This window comes from Actinia tenebrosa, unplaced genomic scaffold, assembly GCF_029948245.1.
Source record: "Actinia tenebrosa isolate PJP-AT-01 unplaced genomic scaffold, QUT_ActTen_1.0 PGA_scaffold12__29_contigs__length_12842862, whole genome shotgun sequence".
NCBI classification, from domain to species: Eukaryota; Metazoa; Cnidaria; class Anthozoa; order Actiniaria; family Actiniidae; genus Actinia; species Actinia tenebrosa.
Genome location: NW_028292572.1, coordinates 11,138,496 through 11,162,368, shown reverse-complemented (window position 1 = coordinate 11,162,368; position 23,873 = coordinate 11,138,496). Strand labels below are relative to the sequence as shown.

Below are 23,873 nucleotides of genomic sequence, written 5' to 3'. Positions count from 1 at the left end.
TTCGAGAAAATATTCTAGCTTTAAAAGCCAAAAGAGTTGATAATGTTTTGAAGAATAAACTAGTTTTTTTGAATGAAATATTTCTAAAATACTAAAAATTTGATCATGAAATGCGTTTTGCTATCTCGAGCCATATGTGAATGTGTCACGTGTCATATATGACGTCATTTTGTGGGACATGTGAACTGTAGCGCGGGAAGCATTTGGGTGCGAAAAGTTTTCATCTTCAAAACTTCGCTGATTTTACTCGCCAAAAGCATAACACTTAACTTTTAATCGTTTCTTGGGATCATGGGAGACGATGTCAACGAAGAACCTGAACATTTTAACCCTCACGAAGATCGAGAGAAGCGAAAACAAGTTCGATATGAGTACCGCGAGCTGATCTCCGAAACAGAAAGTAAGCTCATAATGTTTATAATCGTAAATGTCTTTATTCTCTACTAAATGGGTTTAATACCCTTTGTAGTTTTTGTTGCCTAAAGCACTGGTATTGCGTGGGTTTATTAGTATCGGAGTTTGCCAGTATTATGACCTTGTAGTAATAGAAAATATTCAGAATCAATGGCACCTATCATTCAAAACATTTAATGTTATATGCTACTTTATATTTTATATAACATCTTAATTGTTATCCATATAGGCATCCTTTGTTTTGTTTTCTTCTCCTTTCAGAAAATAGCCTGGAATTTATTAAGCCAGAGTCTAAAGGTTTACACAAGGCTCTTGACAGGGCTGAAGAACTATTTGATGAAGGTATTGATAAAATGCACAGTTACAGGAACTAATATTTAGACAAAGAATGGTGCCATGTAGTGTGATTTGCATAGGTGATCAAGCAAGGAATGGCTGCTTAATCGTTCAAGATAGAGGGTCATGACTACAGCATTGGATGAAAGATATTGAAATGAAATTTTTGTAAACCCCTCGAAGCACAGGAGAGAATTCCATATGAAAGGGGGTACTAGGGCTGGTTAAGTGACAGAAATGTGCTGCTGGTGTATATCAAAACCCTGATCCTAACAAAAACAAAAACAATGTCGAAAAGGTATACCTATCCAAGACACAGGACTGTAAATTATCCCTATAAACCCTATCAATACCACTAACATATCCTGTCCAAGGTGATACCATGGAAATTCTATACCCTCTCTAAGACCAAAATTAGAAAAAAACACACCCTATCCACTGAATGTTTCACCAAATGTAATGTTTCAGAAATTTTTATAAATGTCTTGTACTTTACTGGATTTATCAAATTTATTTTAAATTCAAGTCAAACAAACGAGAGAAGCAGTTTTGGATTCCCATTTCCTGGTTTTGGCATCAAAGCTTGGCAGACAGCAGGCACAGAAATTACAGACCCATCTTGTAAAATTTGATCCAGATGTTTTTGCAGAAAAATTGGTAAGATCAAAATTATATTTATTATTTACCAGACTAAAGTTGGTCTGGATAGCGAAAACTGTATTTATGGTCTTAAATATAGAGACCTAGGCTGTTAGGTCTGTTTTCAAGACCAAGGGCACGAATTTTCCATATCTAGACCAATTTTAGGGCTATAATAACCTTTTTTTTCCAATTAACTTTTCTACATGTTCTGCAATTTGTTTCATTGTTTGACAATCCAATTTCCCTTGCTCACAGCAGACAGATAAAAAATACCTTCCGCTCACTCAGCCAATCAGAAGTTCAAGAACATATATACTTACAAATCCTTTGCTTCGCATGACATTGAAAGCTGTCTTTATTGCTACTGATAGTAAGTGTAATCCCTTATCATTCTTTCAGATAACGTTCATGGGTGGAAGAAGTTTAACCCAAGTAGCAAATCAAGATGATGACGAAGAGGAGGATGATGATGCAGTTGGCACTTCAAGACCCAATAAAAGAAGACTCTTACAGCTTGATTGGAACAGACTTGGCAAAAAAGCTGCTCCGTACTTAAAAAGAACTCCATCTTTGACATTCATGTATGCTAATCTACCTTTCAACTTTTTCCATGCATTTTTACTTCCACTTATTCCCAATCCTTTTCATTCTGGCCTTTTTATTAATTTTTAGGTTTTATTGATATCTAAAAATTGTTTGTAAGTAAAATGATATAGCATTTTGGTTTTAGGTTTGGTCCTCTTGCAATTGGACCTCCAGTGAGAAAGACAAGGGCTCCCTCTGCCAATAAACCCAAGGATAAACCAAATGCTGCCGAAAAGGTTACTCCAAAACAGGTATGTTATTATTTGATTGATATGTGTTAGCATCTTTAGTTGTCCTTTATTCTGAACTTATTTATATTCAGCTTGACAAGGTTGAAAGCCAAGAAGAAGCCACAACTGGTGAAGTATCAAGAGTGTACAAGTGCTTGGCTAAGGCTACTGCACCTCGCGGTAAGTAAACCACTTGTCATCTCATCCAGGGCTCTCTCCTTACAACACACTCACACACTGTACAAGTGCTTGGCTAAGTCTACTGCACCTAGAAGTAAGTAAACCACTTGTCATCTCATCCAGGGCTCTCTCCTTGCAACACACTCACACACTGTAAAGTGCTTGGCTAAGGCTACCGCACCTAGAGGTGTAACCAGAATTTTGCAAAGGGAGGGTCCAAAATTAAAGATAACTCCATTTTTCTCAAACCCCTGAATGCAGAACCCAAAAAAATCTTGAACAATCCAGCATTAAATTAATTTTTTTCATGTAACGGAAAAAAGACAGAAGGCCCTGCCCCCTTTTCCTACCCTGCCTATGCCTCTGTGCACTTAGCAGTAAGTTAACTACTTTCCATCTCTTCCACATGCACCCAGCCCAGGGCTCTTTCCATACAACACACACACATACACTAAGAAAGGGTCTGGGGGAGTGTTCTGGTACAGAATGCATTGTCTATGATGACCTCTGGACATCATAGACATTAATAGTAGTATGGCACCAATTTCCTATAATTCATTTCCACTTCATGACTTGTGTTTTTTTCTTTTCATTTCATTTTTATTCTTTTAAATCATTTAGGTCCAGATGAAGAATTTCAGCCAGTTGGTTTATTTGAATTTATTGTCAACCCAGAATCGTTCTCTCAAACTATAGAAAATATGTTCCACTTATCATTTTTAATTAAGGTACTGTAGGTTTACACTCACTTTGCTGGGGGGCAGTTCAATAAGACAATCAAATTTATTGTGCCATTGATAATGTTTTGACAATTTTAGGATGGACGAGCAAAAATAGATATTGACGAAGACACAGGTTTACCTTATGTTGGTAAGTAAAAGAAAAGTCATCACAATGATGACGTTATTTACTTAAAAAACCATCCAGATGAGTATAGACTACAGTAAAGATATTTGAGAAGGCATTTTTAGATCTTGGAAACAATAATCCTGTGTTAATATTTACAGGGGTGGATCTAGGGGAGTGGTGCAGGGGGAGCACCCCCCTACCCCTAGATGAACTGATATCTACTGCATTATTGGCTTTAAGTTTGTAAGCCTCCTAAAAGGAAAATCCTGAATGGTGCACCCCCCCCCCCCCCCCCCCCCACTAGAATAAATCTAGGGTCTGCCCCTGATTTAAACTTTTGGGTATTAACAAAATGCATGTTCAAGGAGATAATAAAGTTTCTCTGAATAAATGTGTTGAATAATGCTTGCCTGAATACATACTGTACTGTTGTTGTACCTGTTGCATCTTATATGCTTTTGAATATTCAAGTTAATGCAACATTTTAAAAATCTCCTAGAACCATTTGAACCTTACAATGAAGGACAATGCAAGGAAACTGTCTTGAGAAAACAAGTTATTACACATTTAAGTTTACCTGAATTTAAGGTTAGTCTAGTAATAAGAATGAATACTATCGATGTCACCAAACTGGATTTTCAGTAGTCTGCATACATTTATCCACTAATGGGCATCCTTAAGATAGCTGTGGGGAAGAAAATCATTAAAAGGATGTCAAATCTTCTACTTGCTGTTCATTTTGAGCACTAATGTTGAACTGGAAATGAGGCACCCACTAGAATAAATTATTCAATTAATTCTTAGAAAAATGCCATTGATCATAACATTCGGTAAATTATCCGAAAGTGGAGTTTTACTTGAATGTTCTAAATACCCTTGAAAAGCACTTGAGGAATCTTGAACACTGTAATAAAATTGTTGTAAAGAATGATGGTAGCCTATGAGCAACACACAGCTGAGCCCCGAGTCTGTTGTTTCCGCTTTAGTTTGTGTGCAAGCGAAAACTCCACCCTAATGACTGATAGATATTTAATTCTTGTTCACTGTAGGAAATAGTACAAGTATTTAATATCAAGAAATCAATGATTCCAACTCGTGCAGCAATGACTGATGGTCAATCAGGATTAACTAATGGTTTCCATGGTGATCAATAATTTGTAATTGAACTTTATTCAATCTGACAAGGCTGTCACCTAATCGCCGAAAACATAATTTTATAAATGAACTTTTTACAGTACCAAGACCAATTTTGACTTGCCACTGTTTTCATTGCTACACTCTTAACGAGACAACAGTTGTGACAAAATAGGGCAATACACTGCCGTCAGTCAATGCATGTAAGGATACCAAACCATTTATTTGATTGATAGTAGTTTGTTGCTTGATTTCCATGTCACAACTGTTGTCTAAACAGCGTGTAGCAATGAAAAGAGTAATCATGCAGATGAGGCTGATAGTAAAACCAAAAAGAAAACTCACTTTCTCGTTTTGAGTTCTATTTGTACAGAGTTCTCCATCTGATTTATAGTTCCATAACATTTCCAATCAAATGCAGTTGTTACTACTTCATGTGCGTTTAGGAACACTTTAAGTGGATCTTTGTTTGCATTTCTGCATTGTTTTATGGTACCATTCCAAGGCCTCCATAAAGTAGTAACTCAATGAAGATTACTTCCTTCATGTCTCAATTTACACAAAATGGCTTTATCTATCAGCTGCCATCACAGATCGTAACTCAATAAACAAAAGCATTGGTTCAGTTCAAAGATTCTAAAAAGCCTGTTGAACAGATTTTTAAACCAAACACAAACAGGAAATATAGTTTCCTAGAATGAATGTGGATATATTCAATATGGGTTCCCTGTGCTTCCATGAGACCACAGGAACCCCAAACACCATTGTTATAGTTGAATTATTTGAGTAAAAAAATATCAATTCACCAAATTTGAATGTTTATGCAACCTATCATTGAATGCAAAATTAATGAATTGTTACAGTCGTTATTAGCTCTTTAAAATAGTTAAAAACATATAATTATATTACAAGAATAAATATTTTTAACTGCATTGCTGATACAAACAGGACTACTTCTCTCATCGCTTATCATTCTGCCTACCAACCAGTATTAAAGTATTAGCTTTGCAAGATAGACTGCAAATATATACTTAATTCTGTGATATTGAGAAGTTTGAAGACAATCAACCTCTTTACCTTTGGCATAAATGTTTTTCTATTTCAGACCACATGTCATTACCAAGAGTATCATCGTTTAACAGTGTTATTCTCAAGAGATTGACACTTGGTCTGAAATGTGAAAACATTTCAGCATACCAGTAACACAATTATGAAGAATTTGTAGATCCAAGGGTTGGGCATCCAGACTTCCCTGTCATACCTGAGGTTTAATTAATCCTAAGAGCTATTAAAATTAATTTTGCCACAGGGTAAAAAGTAAATTTTGTAATGAAGTATACATTTGGACTCCCCTCTCAAAAATTGGATCTGCCCTTGTTTTTGGTGTGAAAGGGTTCCTTCAACCTTGTTTTTTTATGAAAATCTCTTAAACTCATAAAATATATACTTTGAAAACATTCTTTAATGACAGTGTATAATGTCTAAAAAAATTAACTCTTCTTGCAAAGCCTAGCGATGTCCTTTTTCACTTTTATCTTGGGATTTTTGTTCAATTTCTTCTCAAAAAGTGCCCTCAATTCATTGTCAGTGAATGGCTTATTGTCTCCTCTGGACCTAAACTCTGCAAGTACCTTAAAAGAAGACATTTCAAAGTAAGTATGTATTCGATCAGGATTCAATCTGGTAGGAAACAGGATATCAGAATCATGATATCGTGAGATTCTAACAATGCACTCTTAAAATTATTGTCTTGAATGCGAGGCTAACAAAAAAATACTAAAAAAATGCCACAAATTCCTTCAAGAAAAAGTTTTGAGATTTGTCTAGGCATCGACAAATAATTTTTCTGAATAAGACTTCCACAACTGCAGTTGATACTTTGTTTTTATAAACAATATGTAAACTGTAAAGTTGATTTCTATCAATCTTACCTTTTTCCTAAGTTTCTTTACTGGAAGCTCATTATCTGGTGCCTCCTTCAAAGCCATCTTTATTATTCTACCCCAGTTAAAGTTTCCTTAAGATTAAATGAAGCAAAAATAAGTATGCTTACAACTTCATCAAAAGCATTTATATGATGACTAGTGACAAAAACTTCAAATTGACTTACCTTGAATATCTTTTTCTTCCACCATTTCGTCTTCCATATTATTATTGTCTTCTATTCTTGATATCTTCCCTGATGGTTCATCTGTATAGTACGACATGAATTCCAATGTTACATTCAACACATCATTTACGGGAAGCATGGGTGGCGTAGCGGTGAGAGTGTTCACCATTCACCAATGCAGTCCAGGTTCAAGTCTTGATGTGCTTTGTGTTGTACAGTTGTATGTAAGTAGAGATGGTTGTTGGTTCTCTCCTGTGTTTCAAGGGTTTTTCAGTTTTCCCACCAGTGGATGAAAAGCCACTCTGTGAAATCCACTGTTAACCCCGTTATTTTATTTTCAGTGCATTTTCAGTACACATATTAATCGTATTTACATTACCTTGTTCATTTTCATTCTCATCACGTTTCCTTTTTCTTTTCTTCTTCTTCCCTGCTCCATTTTGTTCATTTGTGTTATCATCTGCTTTATCCTTTTTTGATTTCTTATTTCCTACAACTTCTTCCACTCGTTTCTTCTTTTTCTTTTCCTTTTTCTCTGTCTTTTTAGTTTCCTTAACATTTGGTTCCTCTTTACTAGACTCGCTATTCACTTCTTCTTTATTATTTTGGTCCGGAACTTGTGCCTCACCATTGGACTTCTGGTTTTGTGTGCTTGCCTTAAATAACATGCAATAGTTTTTACTCAGGCTTTCAAAGAAATGCCAGAGGTATAAATTGGGCTTTATTACAATTTAATTAAATGCTCAAAAAATGGGGTGGGGAGGGAGGAGTTACCATAGTATATAATTTCAAAAATACCTTGTTTCCTCCAGAAAATGCATCCCACAGTTTATCCAGAGTAGTTTGATCATATATCTTTACGCTGTTTTTGCAAAAATTCTGAAATTCGATGAGAATTAGAATAACTTAATTCAGATGAAAAAAGAAGAAAAGAAACAATCAAGACAGCAAGTAGAATTTACCTGAAACTTTGCCTTTTTTCTTGGGATATTGGAATATTGTTTTAGTGTCTGTAGGTGTTTTCTGATTGATGGGTCGACTGAATCAGATCCAGTCACTTCTTGAAGTTGCTAAAAGATTCAATCAAAGGTTTAACATCACAGTTTATCAACTACAACATCATCTTTCTCAACGACAACAGAGACAAAAACGAATAGAATAGCAATTACCTTTATCCATTCCTGTTGTTTTTGCTCTCCTTTATTCGCCTTCTCCTTAGACTGAAACAATTTGCCTTGATATTTTTCAGCTTCTGATATACAACTTGTGTGAGCAGCATATTCTTCGCCATGGAAATCTTTCCCACAGTCAATGCAAGACAGAACATTGCACTGACGACAAACCGTCTGGTAGTGTTTCTCAACCTGATTTTTACGAACTGATTGTCCACAGGCGTTACATATAAAAGACACCATCTTTGAGTTCGGGTTTTTTAGCAATCAGCTGTTAATGAAGCAAAATATTTTGATATTTTTGTAGTAAACTTGTTATTTCTGAGTTATAGAAAGTTTTGAAAATAATGCACGTGGCTAACGAGCATGCGTATACGAGCATCGCGCAAATAACTTTCGTGGGGGGAGGGGTAAAAAAATATTTTTAATGCGTCATATTTAAAAGTTTTCCACAAGAAATAATACGAAAGAAGTGTTTTTCCAATCAAAGGTAACTCATGTAATTGGTGAATTTTTCTCAATGTATTTTTTCTTAAATTGTAGGTATTATTATTTTATTTCATACTTTACCCATATCCCACACGGGCCTCTGGCACCCAGGGTACTCCCCTAGAACAACGAATGTCCTGTCCCCAGTCTCTCTCGTGCAGACTAGATTACAAATCATCACAACCTGCAATTGTTTTGCAGAGAACACTAAACTAAATTTTTATTTAGACAGCGATCTCCTGAAATATTAACTAGCCATTGTACACGAGTCTTTGAACCAAGCAATGACGAGACTGATTTCAACGAAATTTGAAAAATTATTGAAGCTACTACGACGAAACAGCTGATAAAGGATGAGCTGATTTACAGTCCTTCACTTGAGAAAGAGAATATTTTTTTATGATTTTTTCAACCAACAGAACCTGATTTTCTGATTTTAGCGCCATTTAGTTATTCTTTGACGAAAAATGGTTCAACGTGGAGTTGTCTTTGCTATGCTCTTCTATCTTACATGTGCCGTAGCTACTACGATTTATATTTCTGTGTTATATTTGAACGACGAGAAGTGTGACTGTAGAGAGTTCATGAAGAGATTAGTTATACGTGATGGACTAGAGGAACACAATCATTTTTTAAATCCTACAAAAAATAGTCGAGAACACGTAAGAGATACTATATTAAATAACGAAGACACAGGACAAAGTAAGTAATACAACTTATTAGATTTCCATATAAACTATTTTTAAAAGTAGTCTCTCAAAATGACTAATTAACTGTTTATTAACTCATCATTAGTACTAAGTAAAAAAAAATTAAGGCTTACTTGTGAAATTGTCGTACTTGTTATATATCACCTGAACTATAATTTTTAAAAAATGAACATTTTCCTCTCATTTTGTCAATGTTTTGTACGAATTTTCGACATACAGGAATTTTTCATTTTATAATTGTGCTGTTATCTCGAGTATTACATATACTAGTATTTGATGGTGAGAATGTTAGTTGTCATTTAAAAAGTACTCTAAAATTTTTTCCATCCATTAAAACACCCCCTTACCCTGCTTTTTTCACCAAAAAATTCACAATCTTTGTAACTATATTCTGCATCCCTCACCATATATGCAGGAACAATTTTGCCTACCCCCTAGGCCTGCCAACCCAACCACCCCCAGACCCAACTACCCCTGCCTCATAAATCTCCAAATGTGCATTTGCCTCATGATCAGTCAAATGTCTCTATTAAAGTTTACATGACCGAATACCTCATAAAGACAGTACCAAATGAGTGTACATATGCTATGTATACTACATCTCATCTCAGATTCATCCTGTCTTTAGCCTATAAGAGGTTGGTCTTATCCACCCTTCAAACAGCCCCCACCCTGCTCGCCAAAACACACACTCACAGTTTATTGTTCATAATGTTTATTGCATTAATTTTGTTACAGGAAAACCTAAAGAAAGGAAAGATAAAATAAAGACAGCTGAAGATGAGTCCTGGGGACCACATGTTCTTGGGATTGTTGTACCTTATCGCAACAGATTTGAGGAGTTACTAGAATTTGCACCTCACATGCATAAGTTTCTAAATGAAAAAAAGATAAAACATAGAATCTTTATAATAAATCAAGTAGACAAACTCAGGTGAGAGTAATTTCATGAATCTTTACTATTAATAGTATACACACATTCCCAAGAGAGTCAAAAGACAAAAGCATGGCGGCCATATTTGTGGGGCCGTTAACAATGGATGCTAATAAGAAATCTTTTATTAAATGGCACCAATGCTCCCTCGAGAGGCCGCAACGACGTAACCTGCAATCAAAGATTAGGGAATGATATATGTAGTCTGAAATGGAAAAACAGTGGATCAGATCTACTCAATAATAATATCTAAAGTTTTATATAGTTAGAAGTATTTATTTGGAATCTTTCAGATTTAATCGTGCTTCTCTTCTCAACATTGGTTACTTGGTGGCCAGAAATGAATGTGATTACATTGCGATGCATGACGTTGATCTGTTACCATTAAACAAGAAGCTCTTTTATGGGTATCCAGAGAAAGGACCATTTCATGTCTCAGGACCTAAACTACATCCGAAATATCACTATAGAACATTTGTTGGTGGCATCTTAATGATGACAATTGAACAGTTTGAAAAGGTAAACTCTAATAAAAAACATCAAGCTCTAGAGGAGGGGGGATACACACAAATGAACTCAAGAATTCCCCAATAAAAGAGGAACAGTCCATTAGGTACTGATGTGAGTGTTGGTCTCACCTGACCTTGCTCCTCCACTGTGGTAGCCATGGCAACCAGTCCACACCTCACCAACTGGTGCCAATCACACTGGCACAACCAGTAATTAGTAGAGAGTGCTCACTTCCAAATACTGAAGTGTGGGTGTGCGGTGGTGATAAAAAAGGAGTTGAAATCCGAGTTGCAAACAATATGTGCCAACTTGCAGAATATTGCCAAAACTACAAACTAGCAACATCCGGGTTCCCTGTAGCAAATAGAATTGTTGAAAATTACCTGGTCTTGGCTTTAATTTTGCCTTAAATTCATTTAGTTTAGTCACATCATAACAAAGGAATGGAAAACTCCTAATGTGTTTAATGGATCCAACTTCAATCCCACTCCTTTAAGGAGAATTGTAGGCATTTTCCTGGTGATGAAAGAGTTTGTTTATACAGGTAATTTCTTTGTTTCATTTAATTCAGGTAAATGGACTTTCAAATAGATTTTGGGGCTGGGGACGAGAAGATGATGAACTGTATCAGAGAATGATGGAGGCTGGACTTACAGTGAGTAATTAACGTTTACATTATACGTTAAAATAATGAGAGGATAAGATCATTTATTTATTATTATTTTTATTTATCATATGAGAGAGAGAGAGGTGAAAAATGAAAGGTGCCTCTTTTCATGCAAGCAAAACATCTTCTTTTCTTTTTTTTTCTTTCCACCTTCCTATTTTCCTTCCTTCCATCCATGCATCCATCCATCCATCCATGCATCCTTCCATCCATCCATCCATCCATCCTTCCATTCATCCAACCATTTATTCATTATCAATATATCCTTCCAACCATTCATTCATTCAGCCATCCATCAATCCTTTTTCGTTTTTATTCTACTAAATTTATGACACTTTTACATTAAACAAACAATACTAACCATCCACCTTGTTATCCATCTATCCATCCTTCCACCCACTCACCCACCCACCCACTCACTCACCCACCCACCCACACACCAACACACCAACACAGATTTATTGGCATACTTATGTATATATGTATACAATTTGTATGGTGTTTACTTTAGATATACCGTCATGGAAAGAAACACATCACTACGGGATATGACACCTTTAAACATGACCATGATCCAGAAACACGTAAAAGGGACTATAAAAGATTATTTAACCAGAAAAAGGTATAATTGTTAGTATTATACTGTTGTTTGTCTAGATGCAAACACTAGATATCAAAACATGTTCTAACTGAAAGGTTAACATTGTCAATTTCAAACGAGGCCTTCTTTGAAATCAACTAACAGCTGGCTCTTGAAACTTTGTCGGCTAGCAGGGTAATGATTACCCTGCTAGCTGACAGTTTCAAGAGCCATTTAGAACATACTTTGACGTCTAGTTTGCTATAGTGTTTACTGTATTTTATATTTGTGAATTTTGATAAAAGCACAGAGAAAATGTTTCTGTTGAGTTGTATACCTATTACCTTTAAGGAGAGGGAGGAGTCTTCAGGGGCGTAGGTAGGGGGGTCAAGAGAGCCAGGGTTCCCCCTTTGTGACAAGAAATTGGTGGCTTTTTAGAATTCATACGGAACTTTATTTTTATTTTTGGGGGTAAAAATAAAACATAATGCTGCCTTTTTGTTGTTCTACATTTTGGGGGCTCAAATAAAATGGGCGTTTTTTAAAAAATTTACCCACATAAAAGACCAATCAACCCTCACAGAGATATAAATGCAGTATTTTCTTTGTTCTACAGGAATCATTCAAAAGAGATAGAAAGACAGGTGCAGATAATGTTGAATATGATATAATGAGTATGAAAAAGCTGACAATAGATGGGGCACCACTGACTATAGTTAACGTTGAGCTGGATTGTGATTATGATGAGACCCCTTGGTGCAAGTTTGATAAGCCAGATTCAAAGAGCTAATGATGAATCAATCTAATTGCAATTTCAGGAATATTTACAAATTAATCTGTGAATTAGCCTTTTCCTGCTTTAGATCAGCACATCAGTTGTTTCAGGGTTCAATCTGTGAGTTAGCCATGCCCTGACTTAGATCAGCCCAGAGGTTGTTACAGGGTTCTATCTGTGAGTTAGCCATGCCCTGACTTAGATCAGCCCAGAGGTTGTTACAGGGTTCAATCTGTGAGTTAGCCATGCCCTGACTTAGATCAGCCCAGAGGTTGTTACAGGGTTCTATCTGTGAGTTAGCCATGCCCTGACTTAGATCAGCCCAGAGGTTGTTTCAGGGTTCAATCTGTGAGTTAGCCATGCCCTGACTTAGATCAGACCAGAGGTTGTTACAGGGTTCTATCTGTGAGTTAGCCATGCCCTGACTTAAATCAGCCTAGAGGTTGTTTTCGGTATCCATAAAATTTGAAGTTGACCTGAGTGGGAACAAATTAATATATTATATTCAATACAAAGGAAAAGACATTATATATATTTTCTTATTCTCAATGTGTTTTTTCTAGAGAGAGGAATGTTAAATATTGATAACGAATACTAAACATAATTATATTTCCTAATAGATTTTGCTCTCATAAAAGAGAGACATTATTTTTAAGCCTGAAATCAGAAATTTATGACCTATAAAATAAGCTAAGAGATAGATCTAAAATATCAAATGGTTATTTTACCGTTCTATTCTAATAATATTCTAATAATTATTGATTCAAATAAGTTTGAATCAATCTTGTACCCAGAGTCTTCCAGCGCCTTCCTGTCACAGGAGGACTCGGTGTGAGATTGAGTTTGAATATGATACACCAGTATTTTGAATTTATATAACATGAAATAAAATGCAAATCTTGCTCAGCGCATCTTTAGTTAATACTTTTATTAGCCTGGCCATATATTAAGGTGACCGAGAATGTGTGATACAAAGCCAGTATAGATAAATATAGTGGAATAGAGTGGATTCTTAAAGAGTTGCTATATTTGAGATGCCTTCTGCCAAATAGTACTCTAATAGAGGTGTCCAATGAATAGATGTTGGTTTTACAGTAATACAGTGATACCTCTATTAAGTGAACACCTTCTGGACCTTACCTGGTGTCTGCTAAATAGAGGTTGGTTTTACAGTAATACTGTGATACCTCTATTAAGTGAACACCTTCTGGACCTTGCCTGATGTCTGCTGAATAGAGGTTTGTTTTACAGTAAATACATTGGTACTTAATATCTTATTCAAACTTTATTTTTGCAATTTCACAATAATATTACACATTTGACATTTAGCATTTTTAAATAGGGACACACTTTCCCCACCTGCAGAGAGCATTATCTATTACATTGTGCATCCTTATCCCTCACAAGTCAGCCACAAGTCTATGTTCTTTTTCCCTGTATTTATAGCTTTTGCTCTCATTTAACCAAAGGCAAATAAGAGCTACTTGTATTTAGTTGTTACCTTACATATTGACATATTTTGTTTCTTTTACAAAAAATTACATCCTCACATGTGACAAAAGGAGCTCAATTTGGAGGACAAAAAAGAGAATTTCAATCTCATGAGAATATTGGAAAACTATCAAGTCCTCCAAATTGAGCTGCATTCCGATGTTCTGCAAGGGGTCTATTCTATTCTACAAGTAATTACTATTTGGGCATGACCTAAAGTATAGGATCAAAGTTTCTTAGAAGTTTCAGAGCAGATAATAATTTTTTTTCCTTTTTATTTAAATATTAACTGAGTAGTAAAACAGGAGGAATCCATGCCTTCTCCTTTTCATAGTTAAGGACCTAAAAAATGCCCAACATTTGACCCAGCATTTAGCCAACATTGGTAGAATGTTGCCAAATTGTTGTGTTGTGAAAAGCTCCCACGACAAATGAGCCCAACATTCATCCAACGTTCTGAAGAGACAGACAGTGGCTGGAATCTCCATTCACGAGAAGATTACCAATTTCTACTAGCTATTTTTTCTTGATTTTTATTAGTGGATAGTTGAGAATTCTTGAAGCAGGCTAAATTGCTCAAGATTATTTACTGAGATGCTTTTTCGAACATTGCCAACAATTGAACGTACCTGAAATAGTAGGGAAAAGCACGTCAGACAAATACTCAGTACATTAAGATGTTGGTAAGTGTTTGGTAAGGTGTCAGTTATAATGGTAAAAGTGTTAGTGGTCAATAGCAAGAAGAATGCCCCATATCAGTGTCAATAGGGTGTTGGCCAACTGCATATCAACACCCCATAGACACCCTACCAATTACAACACCTTACCAAAACCCTACCTATATCTGCTTAATAGCCAATGACAGCCACCACATTCAAAGCACCCTTCTCACACTGATTTTGGGTTCACATTCTCTACCTAAAAGTAAACAAAGTTAGGACTAATGCTGTGTTACTTACCAACTGCGTAAAGAAGGATGATTCTTTGGGTTTCTCTGAATACTTTTCGTAATGATCCAAATTGTCTTGGAGTTTGAGGGTCAATGTGTCGTAATTACTTCGAATGACCTCAAGTACCTGTGGAAAATGAGCAACACAATGAAGCATTCAATAAAAGTTTTTCATAATTACTTAATACCACTAATTATGACAGCATTAATTGTGAATGTGTGCAAACTATCCACCATTTCACTAAAGAGATAATAATATTGATAATTCAATATTTTGTCTTTCCCACTTTTTGTGCCTTTTCAAGAGTGCAAAGTGATGCCTAGGCACTAATGCACTGAATTCTACAAACTCCTGCCTCATAGGCATGGGTGGCACACACTGCTAATGCATTGTCTTTCACTGCTGTGAGTCAAATGGGTTGCATCACTGATTCAAGTCCTGCAGTCACCCCATGTGAATTGAGATTGTTTGGTGTGTTGTTCTCTCCCTTCCTATGAGAGTTTTTCTCCTGGTTCTACAGTTTTCCTCCCTCCATAGAAATCAACATCTGAGTTGAGTGTCTAGAATATTTGTATGTAGTAAGGAGTGTGTATGGAGGATACATGGCCCCACAAGCTTCCATCTTCAAGGCCTACCATGTGTAAATAAAGAATACTTATTATTATATTTTTATTTGTCCAAGTATTTCTTACCTGCTCTGTTGTCATGGTAGACACATGATTGACAGCAGCCCAAGAGTCTATCTTAGGGGTGAAATGATTGACGATGGCTCTGTCAAAACAAGTGGATAACATTTTTGATTACAAATTGCTACATCCTTTAAGATTCATATGGCGATTCATATCCAAGTCTGATGTATACCAGGAAAAGTTTCTTCATACCTGACATTAACCAGTGATCCAGATAATTTGCTTGCTGCATCCTTCCATTCACCACCATTTGTTGAATGCCTTAAAGCTAAAAATATATAAAAAAACCCAGAGGATTTCAAGACTTTGGATACCACAGGTCTTCTCTTGATTAGCATAGCCAAATTGAAAGCTCAGTGCTCACATAAAATTCAGACAACAGGAGTTTACTCACCCATTGAATAAAGGTTGTCAAATATTTGATGCACTCGAATAACTTCATAGTATAACTCATCATATGATGTGGGGCAAGGTAGAAACGTGTCTCCATATGTAATAAACAGATTGAATATATTGACAACCTGTAAAAAAAAGAAGCTGATTAAACTAACAGTTACCTAACTGAGGACATGTGTAATGGGTAAATAACGAGCCTTGTATGAAACAACTGAAGAAGAAGGCCAATGGACAATTTACCAGAACTCAATAAAACATAGCATGATCAAAAATGGTCAACTAGAAGCATGAGATGGAATTGGAGAGAGGAATTACCTGCGAAGCAAGAGAGAAGATGTTGCAAATCTTGACCAAATGTGTTTCATTGGAGAGGATAAACTTAAGGAGATTCATCAGCGACATCCATAAGTCCTTCCATGAGTATGCCAAACGAACACGACATCGCTTCTGGTAGCATAGCATGCGATGAATTACACCAAGTGCTTTGCTGAAACAAATGATAGTCATCTGCTTGGTATAGTACTAACTCGCATAATATATACATACCAGGGTGCACTTACTAAGCTAGGTTACTACAAATAATACTATCGGTACGTCGTTGCTGGGTGCCCTTGAGTTGCCAGATATTACAGCTATACTATTTAGTTACAAGTTACATAAATCAGGTTCGCTTTACTACTTGCAAAAATACTGTAGTAGGCACTTAGAGCAGCTTGCATTTTTCAGCAGTTTTTGACAGTAAAAAAGTCGCTGGAGTATAGTCAGTGCCGTGACTGTGATGTTTTCTAGAATTTTGATTGGCAGATTTTTTCTTGCACAATTTCTTTTCTTGCAGTGCTGTGACATTGGCATGACCATGTTCGTAATATGCTTGTGCCATGTTCCGGATATTTGATTGAATCCATATGGAGAGTAAATTCTCGTACAATGTTATTGGTCTGGTGTATGCCTTGTCGTGTCACGACCATGTTCATGCTATGAGCTTTTCACAGTCATGCAAAAATGTCTCTATCAGATAAGCACTTACTAACCACACTTACCTGTATAGCTCAGCCTGCAAGTTTTTCATCATGTGTGTAACATTGAACTCTATCATGAGATCTAAGAAGGAGAAATCAAAGTTCTTGTCATTTTTCATCCAGTAACATTATTATACTTATTAATAATATTACTGTACATTCATTTATACATGTATTCCAAAAAAGGGTGGTGAAGTTTTTGTCCCATGTTCCATCTTTCATCTTGCATACCAATAATTAATTCAGCACAGAAAAAAATATGCATGGAAAAAACGTGCAGAAAAGGTTTCGGGGAAAATTCCATATTGTTGTATTAAACCTTTTGCTGATTGAATTCATATTGCACATAGTGCATTTTTGGCTTAATATGCAACATGTAACAAGACATTTACCAACCTTTCTTGAAATAACCGTAATGTGGATTTATTCTTACCTAAGAGAGCACATGCTAAGGGTTTGGATGGAGCACTTTCTATGACAGGTTTTCGGTGATGCATGTGCTGCAAAAGAGAAAAAACAATAGCACAGCCTTTATCAGTTCTTAAGTTATTGGAAGTAATTTTAAAGGGAAAAGTAAAAGCAGTGATACCTATTATCAGGGCAGAACAATTTTAGGATTGAATGTTACTAATACTTACTACTCTATGCAAAGGTACAGAAAAGATCATATTGGGGTCGTGAAGAAAGGCATTGGCATACTGATCCTACAAACAGAAGAATTATAAACAAATAAGTTTAGTTCAGAAGTATTTCACAAACAAACAACAACATGACCATGCTGGCCAATAACATCCCACATACTCAGGATCCAATTTAAGAGAAACCAACTAAAAAACAGCCTTTTTAGAAGCTGTGTTTACTAAGAATGTGTTTTCATGACTTGTCAAATGCATGCAGTCTCTATGACTTTATGATCATGCAGTGACACGTGTCAGTCGATCATTAGGTAACTGTTGGCTAATGACTAGCTGACTTTCAACTGATAATTGGCCAATTTGTCAACCAATGATCAGCAGATAGTCTGCCTACTGTCAACCAACACATGTCCACAAATAGTACACAACAAGCCTCTAGAAGTCAACTTGCATTAGGCTTTATCTACTATCTAGACTGTTACGTACCTCTACTATGCAAGTTAAGATAATAAAACAGAGTCTTGCATTGTTGATCCCTTTTTCCTCTGCAAAATATAACCAAATATAATCCAATTTTTGCCTGTTTAGCAGTTCTGTACAATTTTTGGCAATTTTTGAACATTCTGTACAAACAACAGGTCTGACAGCCAACAGCAACAGCCACCTAGACAATAAAGGCACTGACACACTGTGCAACATTGCATGCAACATTGCAGGCAATGTTGCTGAAGTAGGATAGTTTTCTACTTCAGCAACGTTGCATGCAAGAAATTGCATTGTGTCATGGCTCGCAACATCAATTGCATATGTGTCCGTAGCTTAAGAACCAATCAAATTATAGAATGAAAACAATAAATTATTTGTAACATCAGGGTCAAATTACAATGTTTTCATTCTACATTTTGATTGGTTAGCTGTGTAAGTGGCCCTGGTTATAGTACTTGCACTGTAAAGATTATAGGAATTTTATTACTTACCTTTGGTACTTTGAAAAGCAATGGAGGAATAAGTAAGGAATGTTACAAGGATGTTTGTTGGCTGACTAAGGTCTGCTGGTAACTCTTCTGATACAACACCTATGGAAGATAAAACATAATAGCACCAGTTAAAATAAACTTGTGTTACATTCCCTAAGTATAGACCCCTGCATGGTACATCAAAGCAGCAGATCTATATATCAAACAAAAATTAAACATGAGGTCACATACCATGTGCTGGTCTCTCGACGGCAGGGTGGGCTGCTGTTGGCGATACTGGAGGGCTGGAAGAAGGTACTGTCTGAATTATGCAAGTAAAAAATTGTATTATTATCAAATACTATTAATATAGCTCTAAATCACTGGATTAATAAAGAGAGCTGAGATTAAGGAGTTAATAGTGAGTCAGGGTGGCATATATGATTCAGGCTAAAATAAGTGTGTGATATGTGAAAATAACAAAATGTACATAGCGGTTTATGAATTCTGGGTTTACCATTTATATATCTATATGTTTATTTGGTTTATAAGGGGCACAAGAAATATCGACACAGGAAAAGTAATGCAAACCCCCTCCCCCACTGGTGAATAGGATTTGCTTATTTTTGAAAAAAAGATTTTTTTGGGTGTAACCACCAGGAGTTGGACAAAGAAACCAATAAGAAATAGGAACTAACCGTCACATGGCTTAACACTGTGAAAAAATTTCTGTTCAGATGAACAGCTTCGTAGAGAGCCAGTAAGACAGCATCATTTGTACTGCAAAATAAATGAAATTTTATGATTAGTTAACATTACTAATAATTCAAGTTCAAATTTATTCACACACAAATAAACAAAAAGTATAAATTATTTACAGAATTGTATGATAAAGATATAAAGTATATGAAGTTACAGAGAATATTATTACATGTAGGAGGAAAATATGCAGCTTTAATTTGAGAAAATATAATGCATACATGTGTCATGCTGAGCAGGGGCGTAGCAAGGACCTAGGAGCTGGGGGGACACTGATCCAAAATAAGAAAAAATTTCAAATTCCCACGTGCAGATTCCAGGCTCTGACCGGGTTCGCAGTGCACAGGTAGCCCATCCGGATCACTTCGTATAAATTCACACTTTTGTAGGTCGTAATAATTTATTTTCCTCTTTCGTTTCGGTTTAATATGTTTTTTTTGTTGTTATTCTTTTTTCAAAAATGTTGGGGGGGCACATGCCCCCCCATGCCCCCCCTCACTACGCTACTGATGCTGAGCAACGATCCATCAACTATCCCCTGCAATATTTGACAGGCAATCTTGTTCTACTTATAGTGACTGACATCACAAGACTTGCTGTTGGTAAAAGATAGCATTATTGACCAACATGCTTGTCATATTCCTACCTGATAGATTCCACATTTTCATCATCACCAACAAACATACTTCCAACCTAAAAAAATTAAAGGAACATTAAATTTTGATGTAAAGCTTTTTACCTCCCAATCTCAGGAAAAATTATTATTATTATATCATTTGTTGGAGTAACACCAGGTACAAGCAACATTATTTAACCATACTATAATGTAATTAACCATAATTAAGGACATCTTTAGGTAAAAATACTTTGTACTTACAAAACTTGTGATGCTGTTCAAAATACCACCACTTGCTTGTTCTAGTTTAGCGTGGTGTTTTCTAGAGTAAGGAAAGACAAGAAAAGACAAAAATATGAGGGGCTATCATGGCTTATCTGATGTCATCAGTAAATATCAAATTCTTTAACAAAAATAACTACTGTGGTCAATGTACTGCACCTTGATTTCCATAGATGACAATACAACTACACTGGTTGTGATAGCTATTATGATAAATACCTGTTGTAGTTTGTTAATGCAGCTGATATGACACACCCAAGTCCCTGTCAAACATAAAGCAGAGTGACTATACTACTTACGAAGCATTAAGGAATTAGAATAAGTGTCTTAAAAAATAATATGGTCTTACGTTTAGAGCCAGCTCATCATCTAGGATTGACAACTTCACAATGTAGGGATTTGACGCCTAAATAATAAAAAAATTTGAATTTAAACCTAAAATATATGGATTTATAGTATCTATTACTTTTATGTATGACATCAATTATTGTACTGAAAAACAACTTCTGGGTCCAAAACAAAAAGCAGTTCTATAAAATATTCCTTACTTTTTCTATATGACAATTAACATAACAATGTTGTTTAAAGTTCAAATAGGTTTTAGGTGCAGGTTAAGTCATTTAGTAAATTTTTCACTGAAGAAAATGCACGCTCATGCTGTGTGCAGTTATAAAGTACGCGGGGGTTGGTAGAACACAAGAGAAGTGTTAGGAGAGGAAGCACCACACATAGAGGAGTACTATTATTTCCAATAGGAATGACACAATTTAAAGTGTTCTGGAATGCTCTGTGCTCTCATAAGGCACACTCTCTAGACCAATCAGAACCTGATATTTATATAATTTATTTTATATTTATCTTGGCAGTTTTTGTGAGCTAGCAGTTGGACCTCAAAATATATTACAACTTACAAGTTATTTTGTTACCTCATATTTTCTGTAGTTGACCAAAATAGTGAGTAACAGCATAGCCTCATACCCATGCTGTTGCCTAGCAACTGGATCTGCAAGAATCTGGAAGCATGTTCAAGACTTAGATTCTTATTACTATTACTATGTATACTATTACGTACATACTACCATTCTCACTCCATAATTTATTAATTAGCAGGAAGCAGTATAAATTGCCTCCATGTACATGCCTTATTGCATAACCTTGTACAGAGCGTTGGAAGCCGAGAATTGGCCCACCCCTCTCCCCTGGTTGTGGAGGCTTCAGGTTCCTCTTTCTCGCTGTTTACCTTATATCACAACAGTCACAGATCTCGCCCATATGAGTATGCAGTGAAAATATGTTACTAAATCTGTGAGAATTGACATAGCATTTACCTGAATAATGGCTTCAAAAACACTGTTTATCATTATGTATTCCACTATTGTGTTTTGACTGACATTATCAGTTGCCTTAAAAGAGAAAAATACATTTTTGATAAATATTTTCAAATACCAATAATACATTGTTACTATAATGATAAATTAGACAGTTGAACCTAGTATACTCACAGTTACTAAGATTAATGCCAGTTTCAGGGCAAGATTCTTTAAACTCACTAAACAGAGTAAAAAGTTCATTCAATTTCAAATATTTTGAATACTTTCTTTTTTTAATGGTGATTTAAAATTCATTATATTATACTGATTATAATTTGTATTATAAATATTAATGTCATACCTGGGAAATCTCCCACTATAAACGTATGCAGACTTTCTAAAAGACCCTGAAAAATATCAAATTATCATTAATATATGTACCATTCATCCATAATTAACTTGTTTGATTGTTTGTTCATTCATTTTTTTGTTTCTTTGTTCCTTCGTTCGTTTGTTTTTTGTTCGTTTGTTCTTTCTTTTCATTCATTCATTTATTCATTCCTTCATTCATTTATTCCTTCATTAACTTGTATTCATGTAATCCATTTTATTTTATATTGATTATTTTATTTAAGCTGTTGACTAAACATCTTATTTGGGTCTCCTGTGGAAAGTAAACACCACAGGAAGCCCAAGTCAAGTATCACATCATACAATTTGACATCTTAAACGACAAAAGATTAAAAATTGCAATACCTGCATTTGTGCCTCAGCAGCATCAAAACCAATTAAAATATTGATTGCATCAAAGCCGAGGTCAGCAAGTTTTTTTCTGAAGACAGCTTGCACTAAAGCACATAAAGTCTGAAAAAAAGGGTTTGGTTTATTATTCCATAGAAACAGAGCTTTTCTCATTGTTGTATCACATACATGTATGTTACCTGTAATGCATTGACCACCTTGATCTGATGTCCACCATGAAGAGCAATACAGCATTGTGCAAACAGCAGATTTATATTTTCCTGATGTACAATGGAATAATTTAATAAATATTGCTTCTATCAGACAGAATTTTTTTTAAATAATGTCACACCTTCACAGCCATGAGCTCTTCCAAAGTCATTTCATCTATTCTGTTCTCCAAATATATGGCATTAACCTTGGCAGAAAACAAGAAAAACAGTATATAAGAAACTATTGATGGTAGCAATAAGATCAAACATAAATGTAAAATGCTTTTTAGGGACATGCAAATTCTAATATCAATATTAATAATAATAATAATGCATCATCATCATCATCATCTGGTAGCAGGGGGATTACAGGAATGATATTTTGAGGTTAGTAGGAAGTAAATCCCCATGTAGATATCCTCAGTTTTACTGAATAATCTATGAAATATCTTCACCTTGAGCAAGAAGAGTTCATGCCAGAAGTTAGTATTTCCAAAAGATGGATCTGTTCCCTGAAAACAAAATCATAGTTAATTTGATCCAAGAAAGCCAGAAATAATAAATTAATAAAAGATTAAACCCTTCCACTCCCTTCCCCTCCCTCTTCACAGGGATGTCAGAGCGTTATTTTTAATGCGGGGGGGGGGGGGGGGGGGGCACAATTCAGATTATATATAAATGATATAAAATGTTCAAGGAGACATGCAAGGAGATGTGCAAGTTCAGTGTAGAAAAGGTGGGGGGCTCTAGCTTCCCTAGCCCCCCTCCCTCCCCCCCATCTCCGACGTCCCTGCTTCAACACAAAAACGTTTTAAGAGCAATGGAAAGTTAACTAAATATAAAGAAATGGAAGTAATCATGCTAGTTTTATTCATTATTGGAGGATAAAAACTCTTATTCTTTTGGAATAAATGAATAGAAATGGGGAATAGGGAATTGATGATTATAAAGTGGGAATATTGTGATCTTCCTTAAGCTGTTAATTTTCCCATAAAAAATCTATAAAAGGAAGTTAAAGTTGGAAAACTTGATCTCCATGACCTATTGTGCCATGTATTTAATAAATAAATCATCAGTCAATATACATTGAATGTTACCTCTAGAAAAGAATCGTAAATCCCTGCTATCTTTTCCTTTAGGCATTTCTTCGATGAAGGAGATTTTGGAGACACTGGTGATGTTGGAGAACTGGGCGGTGAAGACGAAGATGAATGCATTTTACTAACCATTTCAAAATGTGAGATTATAAACACTTGGTTGTGGAAGAGTTCTCCGATAATTTGGCCATTAATCGACAATCTTCACATAATTTCGTCGCCTCCTTTTATGTAGAAATAAAGGAGCTCTGTATTGTTTAACAGTCAGGCTTGGAATGTGCGATTTTCTTTGTTTAGATCAAGAAAATGTTCCACTTTTTTATAAAAACTTGAAAAGGGAAAATTTCATTTTAAGAAAGGTAACCGCTGGACACTTTGGGTTTTAAAGACGCGGAGGCCTGGG

General features: G+C 35.5%; 4 protein-coding genes across 4 annotated transcripts; 2 read left to right on the top strand and 2 right to left on the bottom strand.

Moving 5' to 3' along the window:
- Positions 1-185: 185 nt before the first annotated feature.
- LOC116292842 (EP300-interacting inhibitor of differentiation 3) lies at positions 186-5,180 on the top strand. The gene is made up of 10 exons (XM_031700199.2): positions 186-400; positions 676-756; positions 1,277-1,407; positions 1,792-1,973; positions 2,123-2,228; positions 2,300-2,387; positions 3,009-3,115; positions 3,206-3,257; positions 3,736-3,824; positions 4,286-5,180. Exons 1-10 carry the CDS (start codon positions 292-294, stop codon positions 4,388-4,390), a joined length of 1,050 nt encoding a protein of 349 aa, XP_031556059.2. The 5' UTR covers positions 186-291; the 3' UTR covers positions 4,391-5,180.
- LOC116292843 (cell growth-regulating nucleolar protein) lies at positions 4,252-7,972 on the bottom strand. The gene is made up of 7 exons (XM_031700200.2): positions 7,650-7,972; positions 7,443-7,550; positions 7,279-7,359; positions 6,860-7,136; positions 6,481-6,561; positions 6,302-6,387; positions 4,252-6,001 (listed from the first exon to the last, which is right to left on the bottom strand). Exons 1-7 carry the CDS (start codon positions 7,893-7,895, stop codon positions 5,861-5,863), a joined length of 1,020 nt encoding a protein of 339 aa, XP_031556060.2. The 5' UTR covers positions 7,896-7,972; the 3' UTR covers positions 4,252-5,860.
- A 345-nt stretch (positions 7,973-8,317) lies between these two features.
- LOC116292869 (beta-1,4-galactosyltransferase 7) lies at positions 8,318-13,228 on the top strand. The gene is made up of 6 exons (XM_031700222.2): positions 8,318-8,843; positions 9,590-9,785; positions 10,079-10,304; positions 10,867-10,950; positions 11,474-11,584; positions 12,159-13,228. The coding sequence occupies exons 1-6, from the start codon at positions 8,609-8,611 to the stop codon at positions 12,330-12,332; spliced, it is 1,026 nt and encodes a 341-aa protein (XP_031556082.2). The 5' UTR covers positions 8,318-8,608; the 3' UTR covers positions 12,333-13,228.
- Positions 13,229-13,587: 359 nt separating this feature from the next.
- On the bottom strand, positions 13,588-23,805 carry LOC116292846 (armadillo-like helical domain-containing protein 3). The gene is made up of 26 exons (XM_031700202.2): positions 23,471-23,805; positions 22,829-22,885; positions 22,514-22,579; positions 22,362-22,442; positions 22,177-22,284; positions 21,782-21,827; positions 21,613-21,659; positions 21,439-21,513; positions 21,037-21,123; positions 20,460-20,516; positions 20,330-20,373; positions 20,090-20,150; positions 19,859-19,905; positions 19,152-19,233; positions 18,706-18,775; positions 18,475-18,573; positions 17,984-18,042; positions 17,501-17,566; positions 17,296-17,362; positions 16,884-16,944; positions 16,159-16,330; positions 15,842-15,968; positions 15,640-15,715; positions 15,451-15,529; positions 14,768-14,884; positions 13,588-14,437 (listed from the first exon to the last, which is right to left on the bottom strand). Exons 1-26 carry the CDS (start codon positions 23,600-23,602, stop codon positions 14,345-14,347), a joined length of 2,076 nt encoding a protein of 691 aa, XP_031556062.2. The 5' UTR covers positions 23,603-23,805; the 3' UTR covers positions 13,588-14,344.
- Between the last annotated feature and the right edge of the window lie 68 nt (positions 23,806-23,873).